General features: G+C 42.2%; 1 protein-coding gene across 1 annotated transcript; it reads right to left on the reverse strand.

The window, feature by feature from the left end:
* Positions 1 to 736: 736 nt before the first annotated feature.
* On the reverse strand, positions 737 to 12,142 carry RGR (retinal G protein coupled receptor). The gene is made up of 7 exons (XM_009087521.4): positions 12,064 to 12,142; positions 9,088 to 9,244; positions 8,256 to 8,377; positions 3,919 to 4,072; positions 3,429 to 3,546; positions 1,853 to 1,966; positions 737 to 937 (listed from the first exon to the last, which is right to left on the reverse strand). Exons 1-7 carry the CDS (start codon positions 12,140 to 12,142, stop codon positions 794 to 796), a joined length of 888 nt encoding a protein of 295 aa, XP_009085769.1. The 3' UTR covers positions 737 to 793.
* Between the last annotated feature and the right edge of the window lie 948 nt (positions 12,143 to 13,090).

The following is a 13,090-nucleotide window of genomic DNA, read 5'->3' on the forward strand; positions in this document are numbered from 1 at the left end:
AGTTAATTTTTATTCTTATGACATTTTTGAGCAGAATCTGACTCATACCTCCCTTTAGTTTTTGCTCAATGTTCAACAAAAAGATGAATGTTTTTTATGAGGGACAATAAGCTTTTGATTGTCCTGCTAAGCAGCAGCTGCAAAATCCAATGCAGTTTAGTGTGCGACAAAGCTGGATCTCATGCAGTAACTCATTTGAATAGGAGCCAAGCCAATATTCCTTACTGGGCTAACATGCTCACTAAAATGTTTTTATGGAGCTAGGATGTCAGATTCATGATGGAAATTTGGAAATGCCTGTTTTGGGTGCACTGAAAATGAGTTGTTCAGATGAACAAGCTATTTATGCAGACATGTGGTCAATACTGGATACTGGTTTAATCTTCTAGTAATCCAGACATTACCATATGGACAACCTGCACAGATTGATCTGATGAGGCCTCACTGGGTAAATGAATATCCTGCTCCAGTTAATTTGCTGAGCTTTTATGTTAGCTTTTATCAGGAGAAAAAAAAAATGCTTTCCAGCACATAGTTTATTCACAGTGACATATAAAATGAGACTGATGACAATTGACACAGGTTTAAGGCAGCTTGTTTGACAAGCAGCTCATGATGGTTTGGGCAGTTATATGGAGGGCTTTGTTTCCATACTTCTTGTTTGCAGCCAATGCACAGCCTTTCCAATGTGGAACCACCTTTGCACATACATATCAGAGAATGCACTCAGTTTTCTCTTGAATTTTGCTTTCAGTGATGTACTTGCAGTAATTTTGTTTAATACCATAATGGGTTATTTAGTTTTGTTATCAACCTCTGCTTTCTCAATCTTCTGCCCTGTGAGGAACTGCCATATTCCTCCTCTGTAGTTCTCATTTCCCAGGGCATATACAAAGGCATCCACCGTTGGCACAGTCTTGGCAATAAGAGCAGGAATCTGTCATGAGACACAACGTTTATTACTAGGAAAACACTGAGAAGCCAGTGGGCTGATGTCAGCCTACGTTTAGTTTCCCTTTACCAAAAAAAAGCCTGTCTCCAGTAGCATTAGCTTGCTACTCCCAGAAAGGGGAAAAGTAAAAGCAATTTGGCTGGTGGGAAGTCCTACTCATGAAATTACAGTTTCCAGGAGAAAGAGTTTAGGCTGGCATTTCCTGAAACAGGGATAATTCAGTTGAGAGTGAATACAAACATCCAGAAGGAGTGAAAGGTGTGCCAGGGGCACCTTTGGATGGATAAACAGGCTGGTGTTGCTAACACATTTAATGTGGGATACTGAATACAGTAATGCATTTGGTGACCTGAAACTGGGCTGATTTTGGGGCATGGAATGAAAGTTGAAAGGTTTGATGTGATATTACAAGTCCCAGCAGTGGCTTTGGAGCCAAGTCTCATAGAAGAAAAGGGAAAAAGGAGGCAGCAGAGCCTTAGGAGTGATCAATTACAGCTTCCCAGAGGAGAGAGAAGTATTAGAAAAATGAATGAGATAACCTGTCTCTTTAAAACTGAAAATTCTGAGCTAGTACCTCACTCTGGGAAGGACACAAAAAACTCTTAAATGGCACAGAACAGTACAGGTTCAATACAGGTTACACACCCCTAACTGCTGAAGAAAAATACCCCTGACTTACTAAATTTTTCTTGATCAAAGCAGTAATGCAATGCCTTTCACTGTGCTTGCCTGTTTTCACTAAAAATGGTAGGTGAACAGAATGCTTTGAGGAAAGGGACTACTTCTTCTATATGTTTTTACAAATAAATCCAGTTGTGAGTAAATTGGCAATGCTCCACAGAGACAGAGAGAAGGGAGGGAGGAGATGTCACTTTGGGGTCTGGGGTAGCACCCACGTACCATGCGGTATTTTGGTGGAATGAACATCACATTTTCCACTGCTGCATAGGAGCACAGGAGGCAATAGGGACCCCAGCAAATGACCAGTGTCTTCAGTGGCAAGCCAGTATTAAACTGGAAAACAAGAGCAATAGGTTTGTGTTTCACAATCACACTCTGCAAGAAACGGATGGGAGAGGTCCTGTGGTTTGTGTTCAGTAGCAGGAGAGGATCAGCCAACAGGATATGGGACAGAACAGTGCAGCAGCACCAAAGCCCTGATCCTGGGCGTGGGTGGGGAGTGACAGAGGTGATAAAACACCTTATGGTAGATCAGATAAATCTGTGTGTGCTAGATATAGAAGCCATGGCCAGTAGCTTCTCCTGAGGGGAGAGAGCAGTTGAAAATTTAAGTGAAATTAAAGCAATTGAAAATTAAGTGAAAATTTAAAAGCAGATTAAAAAGAATGATATTTTGCTGACTTCCTAGATGGTCTTGCAGACAAACTGTGTGAAGCCACTGCTATGCTGGTACACATGGAGTAGTTGTGTTGTGGTGGGAGCACTTCTCTGTCCTTTCTGCTAGGGGCTACCCATGGTGTTCATGGCCAGCTGTTCCCAAGTATCATATAAATATTAATGACTAAGGAAGTTATAATTTCATCCTTAAATATTCTGCATTGTAACTTGTCTGCACAGCTACAGAGAATTGTGAGAAAGAAATCACATGCTAGTGCATACCCACTCACCAGAAAAAAGTAATAGACATAATGAACACTGAGATTTGTTCAAGAAATGTATAGAGGGCACAAGTATTTATTCCAGTCTGCTACAAACAAGTCTACCTGACTGTCAATATAACATTTCTCTTGAGATCTGACTGTCTTTACTGAGTGCAGGGGCTGGACTGTGCCCACCAGCGATGCATAGTGCCTCAGACTGTACAGCCTGCACCTCAGCAAACAACTCATAGAATCACATTAGATTCCCATAAACCTGCCACACTGGAGCAATTCCTTTGTTTCCAGCTCATAAAGATTTCTGACTTTCCTCAGCCAAATGTTAACACAATGTGTATGGGAAGGCCCTTCTCCCCCCATGGGGTGCCTGCGTGTTTCTTTGCAGAGCTGTAGTTCTATCTGACTTCCTCAGCTATAAGACAAAGGCCTGTAGCAAAGCAGGAAATAACAATCCTTTCTGAGATAGATTTCCCTGCATGAAAATTGATATGCTATTGGCAAATATTCTGTATGCTCTGTGTTTGTTTGTTTTCCTGTGTTTGTTTTATGAGGAGAGTTGGACCAGTGTTTATGGAGGGAAATCTTCAGGATCACTGGTCCCACTTCCTCTTTGATGGGGAAGTGTGGCCATCTGGTAAAATGCTGACATTTTCAAGGATGGTGTTTCCATGAACTTTCTGAATGGCCCCATCCTGTGTTGCACTACCCTGCTACTCAAGTAGCACTGGGGAGTGAGGATAGAAGGAGCTGAGTCAAAGTCTTTGTGAAAGAAATTGTTTTTTTCCAAGGCCTTTGTCTCTGCTGAATACAGCCCTGTTTTGTCATGGTGATTGCAGGGGTTCAGGGAGCTTTCTTACCTTAAAGTGCCCAGTTTTCCTGAACTTTTGGTGTATGGACTGATAGGCTGTCAGCATGATGAAGCCTGGGATCATGAAATTGAAAGTGGACAGAGCAAAAAGGAATGTGACATAGTTTCTGGGAAAGGTGAGGAGGGAAAAAAAAAAAAAAAAGAGGGTGTTAATTCAAGCTAGTGCATCTATGTAAGCTTGCTGTAAGTATTTATCAAATTGTAATTTTAAAATTGCTGAAACCACTTTTGCCACTGTGCTTCAGGTGCAGCATTTGCTGAAGGCCAGTTAAGCTGTGCCATGCTATTGTGTGTTCCATGTGCCACCACGTGAGTCCAGGCAGGCTGGGGTGGTGCCTGCCTTGCCCCAGCTGCTGGGCAGGGACATGTGCTCCAGGAACAGTGCTGGGCACAGCGGGGGGGATTTGTGTGCCACCAAGGCCATCCTAGGGAATGGCAGCTTCCACCCTGCTCCTGTGGGAGCTGGCCCTGGCCCTCACCTGTCCCCTTTGCTGTAGTCCAGGGTGCAGCAGGTTCGCAGGGGCTCGTAGTCGTATTCTCCCCACCCCAGTAAGGGCATCACAGACCAGAAGGCAGCAAACAGCCATGCAAACGCCATCATGGAGGCAGCTGTGCTCCACTGCAGCCTGCTCCCTGTGGGAAGAGGAAAGGGGGTCTCCATGCCCCGAACAAAACCACTGGAAACAGCTGTCAGGCCCTTGGGCAGAAACAAGCAGTTCATGCCTTGTATCCTGAAGCTGACCTGAGTCTAGAGGAATCAGTCTTCCATAACATATGGAGGAAGCTTTTACGAAACAGCAAACGGTACTTCCCTTTTTTGTGTTTTAATTAGACAAATGCTGTACTGCTGCTCAGCTTTGTACCACACTGGGGATACAGCTGCTGTTATAAACATTATATTCTTGTGTTTTGTGAATGTGTTTAAGGACACAGATGAGGCAGTGAGTACAATGAACAGGATGATGCAATAAGCAGTGTTTGAAGAAGCTGAGTCCCATTGCATAGTGTGGGTTAGGTCAGAAATGTGACTCTGCACACACTCCTCAGCCCCTGCCCTCTTCTTTCCTGCCAGGCCAGGAGGGTGTGGATATCTCATATACCTTGCTCCAGAACTACTGGTCATCAATATATGTATGTGAATATGTATATACAACCTGCGAACAGAGCTTGTTCTAAAAATACTACTGGACAAGTATTTTTGCCCTTAAGATCATCACTTAGCCTATAACAGGAAATGTGAAGCTCAGCATTAGTAATTTTAAAATAATTTTATAATAAAGTGTTCCCTTGTGCCTATCTCATCCGGTTCCATAAAATACTATAGGAATGTAATGGAAGATTGGAGACTTGAGAAGACACAGGAAGTATTTTTTCATGGAGAAGGCAGGCAGGCTTCCTTGCTGCTGCAGGATATTGTGCTAGCCTCACTGCTTGCATGTAAAAAGATCTGGATAATTTTGTTACTGAGGCCAGTGTCTGTCATCATGCCCATGCTGGACAGCCCATGACGCCAGCAGCACCAGCAAGGACAACAGTGACTTTCCCCAGCACTCCTTCCTAATCCAATCTCCCATTAGGGACAAGTAATGATGTAATTTTCACTGAGGTTGGGAAGCAATCTTTTTGTCTGCCCTTAGACAGCAGCATCATGACAGCAGGCAGGAAGATTCAGGCCAATTCTGATCTGTCCCTCAAAGGTGAAAGACTGGGGATGAGGTGCGTTTATTTTTAGACCTGGTGAAATCAGCTGCTGCTTGACCCTTCAGAAATATTTACACACACATCAGAAGTAGCTAAATATGTACAAATGTAAAATTAAACAAGCTTGAGGTTATTTTAGTTTTACTCAGAAAAAACATTTTCAGTACAAGAACAGTGAAAAATTGTGCTGTCCTCACGTGGCAAAAATATCCTCCTCTGAGAAGGCTGAAAGCAAGAGCACAAGTTGAGAGCAGTTCAGTTGTTTTTGTGCACAGCAGGCCCTTGCTTTACCTTAAAGGACTGTATATGACTTGTACCAAACTTAATGGCATGCATAATTCAAAATTAGCTAAGTTTGGCAAAGACAGAAATATCTGAAAATCTGACAAGGAAAAACAGATATCACTCGTAAATAAAATAGGTATTAGCATCTACTTCATCTTCAGTGCAAAAAGCACCAGTCACTGGTGCTAACAAGTATTCAATTTTTGTAGGAATAAGAAAGCTGTAATGTGTAATAGTTTATTTTGTGCATATTATTAAAAAAGCTCTTTAAAAAATACAATTAAGGGATTTTTTAACTCAAATTTTTTAAAATTTTGCTGTGGTTCACCATAATCTTAGACTGTCTTGGTGATTACCTCCTGCTTCAGTGAAAAACACAAGATGTGTAAAAACACCAACATTTTGTCAGGGAAAACTGATAGAGGTTCAAAGCTAGATGAAGGGAATGCAGTCAGTGTGACAGGAGTTCAGGACTTCCTACTAACTTGACAGAGCTGACAGCTGCAATTTTAGCAAATGGTAGTTTGGTAATCTTTGAATGCTGATATAACAACCCAGGTTACCTTGGTTGTTAAGGATTAGATAAAAGTCACTGTAATTCTACTTTTAGAAATTGAATGCTTCTGTAAAATCCCTGCTGGTTTTGTTTGTCTTCTCTTTTATAATATTGAGAGAAGTACTGGTATAAGTCACTTCAGATTTTCTGTTTCCCCCTGATTCTGAAATGCAAGTTTAAAATTTATATTTTTTTCTTTACTTTTAAATCTGTAACTTTATGCTCCTCACATCCCAAACTTCTAATGGCAGTGTGAATGGCCAGAGAGGAACTGACAATGTCTGCCTTGATCTAAACTGTCACCTTCTGTCCTGCATACCTGGCTGCTGAGACACAGCTTCCTCAGAATCTGCCCTTTTCTTCTTCACTGTCAGGCACTAACATATAACTACTTCTGCTTTCTCCTTTTCCCCCTAATGATCAAATTCTAAAATCTTTTTTTCCATCTTGCTAGGGATTGACATTGATACCCTTCAGACTCTCCTGCTATCTCTCCTCTTATTGCATACTTTTAATTATTTGTCTCGTTCTCTACTTTTTACTGTGAAAGTAGCATCTCATCGTCCCCAGAGTTAGGGGATGAAAAGAGAGTTGCCCAGTGTGCTTGCCTAGAAGGGAAAAAAAAAACAAGAGAGGGAAGAGTAAAATATCCTGGCCTTCTCTGTCACGTGGGGTGATAATGTTATTTTCTTCCATATGCCAAGCAATATCAACCTGATTTCCACTGACTGACTTGTCTAGTTATCAATACTCTGTCACTTAGGGCTGTGCTGACTTCCAAATCTAAAAACATGGCCAATTTTCAGAATGTTGGTGAACAAATTTGTGATATTAGCATCCATACCATCGTAGTAATCTCTTACATTCTCATCAGCTCTTTCTTCCCAGAAATAGGGATAGTGAATGCCAGATAGCTGAGGAATGACACAAGGAAGGTTTTCTTGGGAAAATGTTAGGATGTAAAAAAAAACTGTGGATGATGTAATTGAGCTTGGAAAGAGTACCAGGTCCTGGGGAATGAAGATAAAAGGCTGATAGCTTTGTATTTTAGGTAAAGGTATTTTGTACCTTCTGTACAGGCATGCAACATGCACCAGTGTCAACAGGAGTTTAATGTATGTATTGAGAACACAGTATTGCCTGTGGGCTTGCTGTAGCACATCTATGAAATATGACTTAATCTTCCTTGCAATCTGTATGGGAAGAATTGAACTAGAAGGGGCTGGTTTCCCTGGAATAACCACAGGGCATGAGCACCTTTGGGTTTTTAGTTTTCTTGTTCAAAATGTTTGCTTTAGGAGCCATGTTTGGCCATCACTAAGTAACAATTTTAACAAAGTAAAGAAGCTCATGCCCTTAGGGTCTTTCTGTCCTCTTAATGTAGTGTATGTTCTTGACTGGAGGAGTGCATGACACAAAAGCATTAAAGTCAATGTGGCAGAGAGTAAAATGTCTTTCCCAGAGATGCTTATTTTCAGGCTCTCTCTTGTAAAATACAGATGCTCCTCTTCCAGCTCCAAAAGCATTTCAGTGTCCAAGGGGTGTTAGTATGGATTTAGCTCACAGCCTGCATTATAAGGGGCCTTTGTCTAGACATAAAAAAATACATTTCTTTGCCTGAGCTGGATTCCTGCAAAAATTGCAGAACAAAAACATTGGCAGCCTTTCCTCAACAGGATCATCAGACTGACCATATTCCCTGGGTGTATTTTGCCATTTGCTGCTGAACTCATATGGAGACTCTGTAGGCAAAAAAAAAAGTCTCTTGCCCCCCAAAATGCCTGTGTGTTGCACAAAGGGGCTGCTGAGCTCTGTCTGCCCAGTCATGCCTCTGCACAGGCTCTGTTTCAGCCATTGCCTCTGCAGAGGCAGCTCTCTGCTTACACCAAATTTGTCTGTCATTAGTAAACTCTGCATGGACAGGATGATCTCTTTGATACATAGCAGGGTGTTGGATGAATGCCCAAGGTGAACAGATTTTTCTTCAATATGAGGAAGTGGATTCTATTTGGGATTTTGTTTTAAAGTTTACTTATGGATTTAAAGCAAGAGGGTCACAAATTGGATGTGATCAGGACAAGGAAATATCTCCTGAAGGTTATTGTTAATTTCACCCGTATGGGAAGAGGTCCTTTGGAGAAACTGTTTATATTTGCTGTATCTAGTGTAACTTATATATAAGATACACAAATAATAAGTATGTGATTGCTTTGATTCTCAGAAACCTGAGCCAGCTGCCTTTTGCAGCACGTGGGTAAGGTTGTTAGCCCTTACTTGTACAGTAGTGATGGTATCGGTCCCAGGCGACGGCTGCACTGGAGCTAATGCTGGCCAGGGCTGTCAGGAAGCCATGGAATCCATGGATTTGACAGCCATCAGAGCCATAGGGCCAGTATCTGTCAACAAACAAGGAATATGTTAAGGAAATGATAGAGAAAGGTGAAGACATGTTTGGAAATTGCATTAACAGAGAAGGTAAAATGATAGCCTGTGCTTCATGAGAATCTGTCTGAGAAACACTGAGAAAAATGTTACTGTGCTTGCTTTTAGGCATTTGCCAGCATTTTTCCTGCTGTGGTGTCTCTTACAGTACAACAGCTATTTGTACTCTTAATACTGAGAAGAAAACATAACCTTCATCTGTGTATTGAAAAGTTGGGGTTTTTAAATTTGAAATCTACATTTCATCCAGTTATCCAGATCTTCAAGATTTGCCTCCTTCGTGAGGAGCCGATTTGTCGGTGTGCAAGTCAGTGCAACACAACAAACAGATAAAGATTTGCAGACAAATTTAGGGTCAATCTAGAGGTTTAGTGAAGTGATATTTTGATATTCAAGTAGCTTCTACTGGTAAAGCTGTCTGACTAAATGTCTTCTCTACTCAGTCTTATAATCTGTCTGTGATGATTTCCAGTAAAATCCGCTTTTCTACTTGCTCAGTAGAACCATGTAGGGTTTTGTTTTGTTGTTTTGTATTGAGGGAATGAGAACTTTGGCTATGACTTATGGTAAAAATAGAACCATTTAATTAGACCACTTAGAACTTAAGGTGCTAATTTTCATGTGGCTCTCCCGAGCAGGCTTTAGGAAAACCTTTGTGCCATACCTGAGGAAGCTGGAGAAGGCAGCGATGAAGGCGTTGATGCAAATCCCGCAGTCGGCCAGGGCGATGCTGAGGACCAGCAGGTTGCTGGGCGTCCGCAGCTCTTTGATTTTGCGGAAAGAAATAATTGTCAAGCCATTCAGACAGAAACCAAGCAGGGCTGAAAGACAGAATTGTTTGGTGTGATTCAACTGGAAATTGAAAATAACTGCAATGATACTTCTGTTTTCTTTGATGAAGAACAATAATTACAGTGGAATCTTACGCACAGGGAATAGACCTGTAGTGGTCAGTCTGCACACAAGTTACAAAGGCTTTCAGAAGAGAAGTCAAAGGTGACAGCTCAAACCAGTGCTTCAGACTTCGTCAGTCATATGGAGCAAAAGCAGTTTGATCTTACTTGTAATTCTGCCTTTTGTTATTATAAGAGAAACTGGATTGTCAGGCTCCATGCAGGGACACATGGTTCAGGGTTGAGAGCAAGTGAGATGCAGAGGAGGCACTTTCAAGAGAGCTGACAACCAGCACATGCTGCTGGGGTACACATGTCCAGGCCTGACTTTGCTAGAAAAATGGTTTGTATTTAATATCCATTGTAACATTCCTTTTTGTTTAAGCACAGAAATCTCTCAGCCATGTTTCAGTCAGCCTGCCTCCCTTTGGGCTTCTGTCTCAGGGTAGCCTACACAGTGCTTGAATTACACCAGCTCAATCTTATTACTGTCCCTCGTCAACAGACTATACATGGAAAGGAATAATCTAATTATGAAAAGCAGTCACTGATTGATTTAAAAAAATAAGTTTGTGTTGTTCTTCAGGGAGGGATCCAAACAACCCGAGCTATTCACCCAGCACAGAGCTGTGCCACTCTGAAGCCCATCCTTCACTAGTTTAAACTCAAGCTTTGTCCTTTAATGCCCTTTTCAAGGCGATCTGAATTATTTTAGCTCTGACGAGGATCTGACTCAACATCCAGTCTCTAAGTCTCAGTTAGATGAGAGGCACTATGTCTTTGTGTTCTTCTTGGAAAAAGAAATGCTGCAGCACAGAAAAAATCCATATCCCCTAATTCTGTAAAGTGGTGTAGTTACTTATGCTTATTGTCTTAATTCTGCAGTTACATAAGATGGATGATTTTTTTCTAGTCAGAAATCCTGCTTCTACCTTAATTGCATTAATGGCTGATGGCATAACCATAGTAACAGCTGATGTGTGTCTATCATTGCACAACATATAACAAAATATTTCCAGGAGAAATATTTGGAGCCATTTGAAATCTGCTGTTTTTATTTCCTCCCAACCAGATTACCTCTCACCCACAGGGTAAAACTGCTGTCAACTCTCTCAAATGTAGAGATGCCTTTAGGAGAGATGTGTTCTGAGCATATTTAGGGTAGAGCTGAAGAGTTATTACTATATCAGATTTTTTCTATCTTTTCCCTCTTTTTGGAAGCCTCAGGCTTTACCAGATTCTGCTTTCTTGAAGGTCAGCATGAGTGTACAAATACAGAACTTACTAATTTTTTTAAAAAGCATTGTATTTTCATTTTTAGATCAGCAAATATGTTCACTTAATAAAGTGAATGCAACTCTTTACCACAGCCTTTCTTTGCAAACTGCACTTAGAAGCTGCCATAACAGAAGGAGAGATCTCCATCGCCTTTGTCTCAGAGTGTTTCAGAAAGTGAATTAATCCCTGATTGTTTAGCTTGATCTTCTAACCCAGATGACAATAACAAAGTTTTACTGCCAATCTACTGGGCACATTCTGCCTAAAACCCTATGGAAAATACTTATGTTTAGTAAACCATAAACATATTAGACTACACCTAGTTTTAGCAGAAGGTTGCCATGGGGCTCTTTGCTGGAACTTCCACAGCTGCAGGACCCTGGCAGGCTGCAGCCCTTGGTACAGGTCAGGGCTGATAGGGCCGTGGTGCCACAAGCAGGTCCCCAACAGGACCCAGCTCTGGGGCTCTGCCAGCCCCCAGCACTGTCCCTGTCCTGCTGCTGCTTCCCACCCCTCGGGATGGGAGTGCAGGTCCTGCAGGCTGTGCACATGGCTCAGGGACTGTCAGCCAGGCTTAGCCCTGTTTAGGCAGCAGCTTGCCCCTGGGCAAGAGTTAGAAGCTGTTTCCCCTCTATTCCAAGGAAGAGTGTCTGACAGCATTTCCAGCTTCCCTTTGCAGCCAGATACGAGCTCAGGTGCAAGGCAAAGGTGAGCTCCCCGTTCATGAGGTGAGCTAAGGAGCATTTATCCCACTCTGAGGGTGCTCACAGCTTCTCCTCCTCTGCTGCTGAGCCCCACGATTCCCACATCCCCCTCTGATCAGCACAATGCAGGAATGGCATCCCAGGCCCTGGGACTGACACCAACATTATCCTAGCTATGAGACTTTGCTAGCTGCCAGGTAGATATAAATTCTCAGTTTTGTTGTAATCTCTCAATAAGTGGAATATGCCTTAAGAAAAGATCACATTGGCTAAATTAAATTGATATGTTTTGTTACTTTTACCCAGCAGCCATTAATTGCAGTGCTACCAATGCAGTCTGGATGTATGCTAACAGTTTACAGGGTTTTTTTGAGCAATCATGTTTGATTGTAAGACAGCCACCACAACCCACAAGACAAGCAGTCCAATTTCATTGAGAGATTATCAGTCATTTCAACTTCTTTCCCCAGAGGAAGATAAAATTGCCTTTAAAGGTCAACCACAAAATATTACATCCCAAATTCCTGGAAGAGAGCTGAGAAGCAAGTACTTCACTGCCACAGCTATGCATAGAGTGCAGACCTTCACAGCAAAGAGCTTGTGGCCCACCCTGATTTACTCACCAGAAGTACTGGTGAGCCACAGTGATCAGGGTCAGCATATCACAAATGCTGCTTCTCACTTCAATTTTTCTTCCCCCCTCTTACCAGAAATAATAGGAGGAAAAAAAATCTTCTTGCTGCTGAGGTCCCACACCAAACTTACCTTCTACCAGAAGAGCAGTGCCAATGGCAAACACTTCTATTTCAGTGAAGCCTTCAGGGAGAGGGTGTGCAGTGACCATTCTTATGGTAAATATGCCAAAAGATTTAACCTCTGCCCTCTGTTATAGCTGTGGGGCTGCCTTTTCTCTGGATCTCTCTACTTCCAGTAGCCCAAGGCTTCTTAAAGGAGCAGCTCACGTGCAAACACATGCTGTTATTATATAAAAGCTTTGGGGTTTTTACTCCCACCACTACAATCCCTGCAGGAATGTTATTAATGATGGGACTAGCATCAGCCTGCACTCCCCCTTCCCCTGCAAATCGTATTTCAGACAGCAGCAAAATGAAAGCATTCATGGCAATTACAACAAGTTCTTTGTAGACACAAGATTAAGAAAGCTGTCCAGTTAATTTTGCAACACTGGAAAAGAATTAAATGTTGTGGAACAAAGGAAACATGTAATTGGGGAGTGACCTGAAAAACAAAGGGGCACTCATTGAGTTGATAATTAGAGGAAAAGTATGATCCAATAATTTCTGCAGCTTGTAGATCTTCCCCTCACCCATTTTTTTAGAAACTGGCCAGTGTATTTTTCTGGCAATGACTGTTCTCTATATTAACATATTTCCTTTTTGTAACTGAGGCTTAAATTAATATGCACATTGGCACAGCTTGATTAAAGACAAACACAAATTACTGATTTGGGATCCTAAACATACAAGGATGTAAGTGAGTTGCTCAGTGGTGAGCTCTCACAGGAATCACCTTACTGTCCTTTTGGAGAGGTTTGGGGGCTGGAGTCTGGGTGCACAGTGGCTCTGGAGCATGTGCAGCCTGCTGCTTGTCCAACCTCCAGCTCATTGCCTTAACAAGGTGCCCCTAGCATGACAGTTGCTTCTTTGATATGTAACTTTCTTCATCCTGGTAATCCTGCTGCAAAATGGGAGCAGAAAGGGATATGAGCACAGGGGATATGAGCTTCCCTCAGCTCAGGCCCCACACTGTGCTGACCTGGCTCCCTGTTGAC

Source organism: Serinus canaria, chromosome 6 (genome assembly GCF_022539315.1).
Source record: "Serinus canaria isolate serCan28SL12 chromosome 6, serCan2020, whole genome shotgun sequence".
In the NCBI taxonomy this organism is placed as follows: domain Eukaryota; kingdom Metazoa; phylum Chordata; class Aves; order Passeriformes; family Fringillidae; genus Serinus; species Serinus canaria.

What these genes read in the sequence shown, in the direction of transcription:
- RGR (XM_009087521.4), bottom strand. Translation starts at nt 12,142, where the DNA reads ATGGTCACTGCACACCCTCTCCCTGAAGGCTTCACTGAAATAGAAGTG. An exon ending in CACTGCTCTTCTGGTAGAAG is followed by an intron (nt 9,245 to 12,063) that starts GTAAGTTTGGTG and finishes TCTGTCTTTCAG; the next exon opens with CCCTGCTTGGTTTCTGTCTG. An exon ending in GACTACAGCAAAGGGGACAG is followed by an intron (nt 3,547 to 3,918) that starts GTGAGGGCCAGG and finishes CACCTTTCCCAG; the next exon opens with AAACTATGTCACATTCCTTT.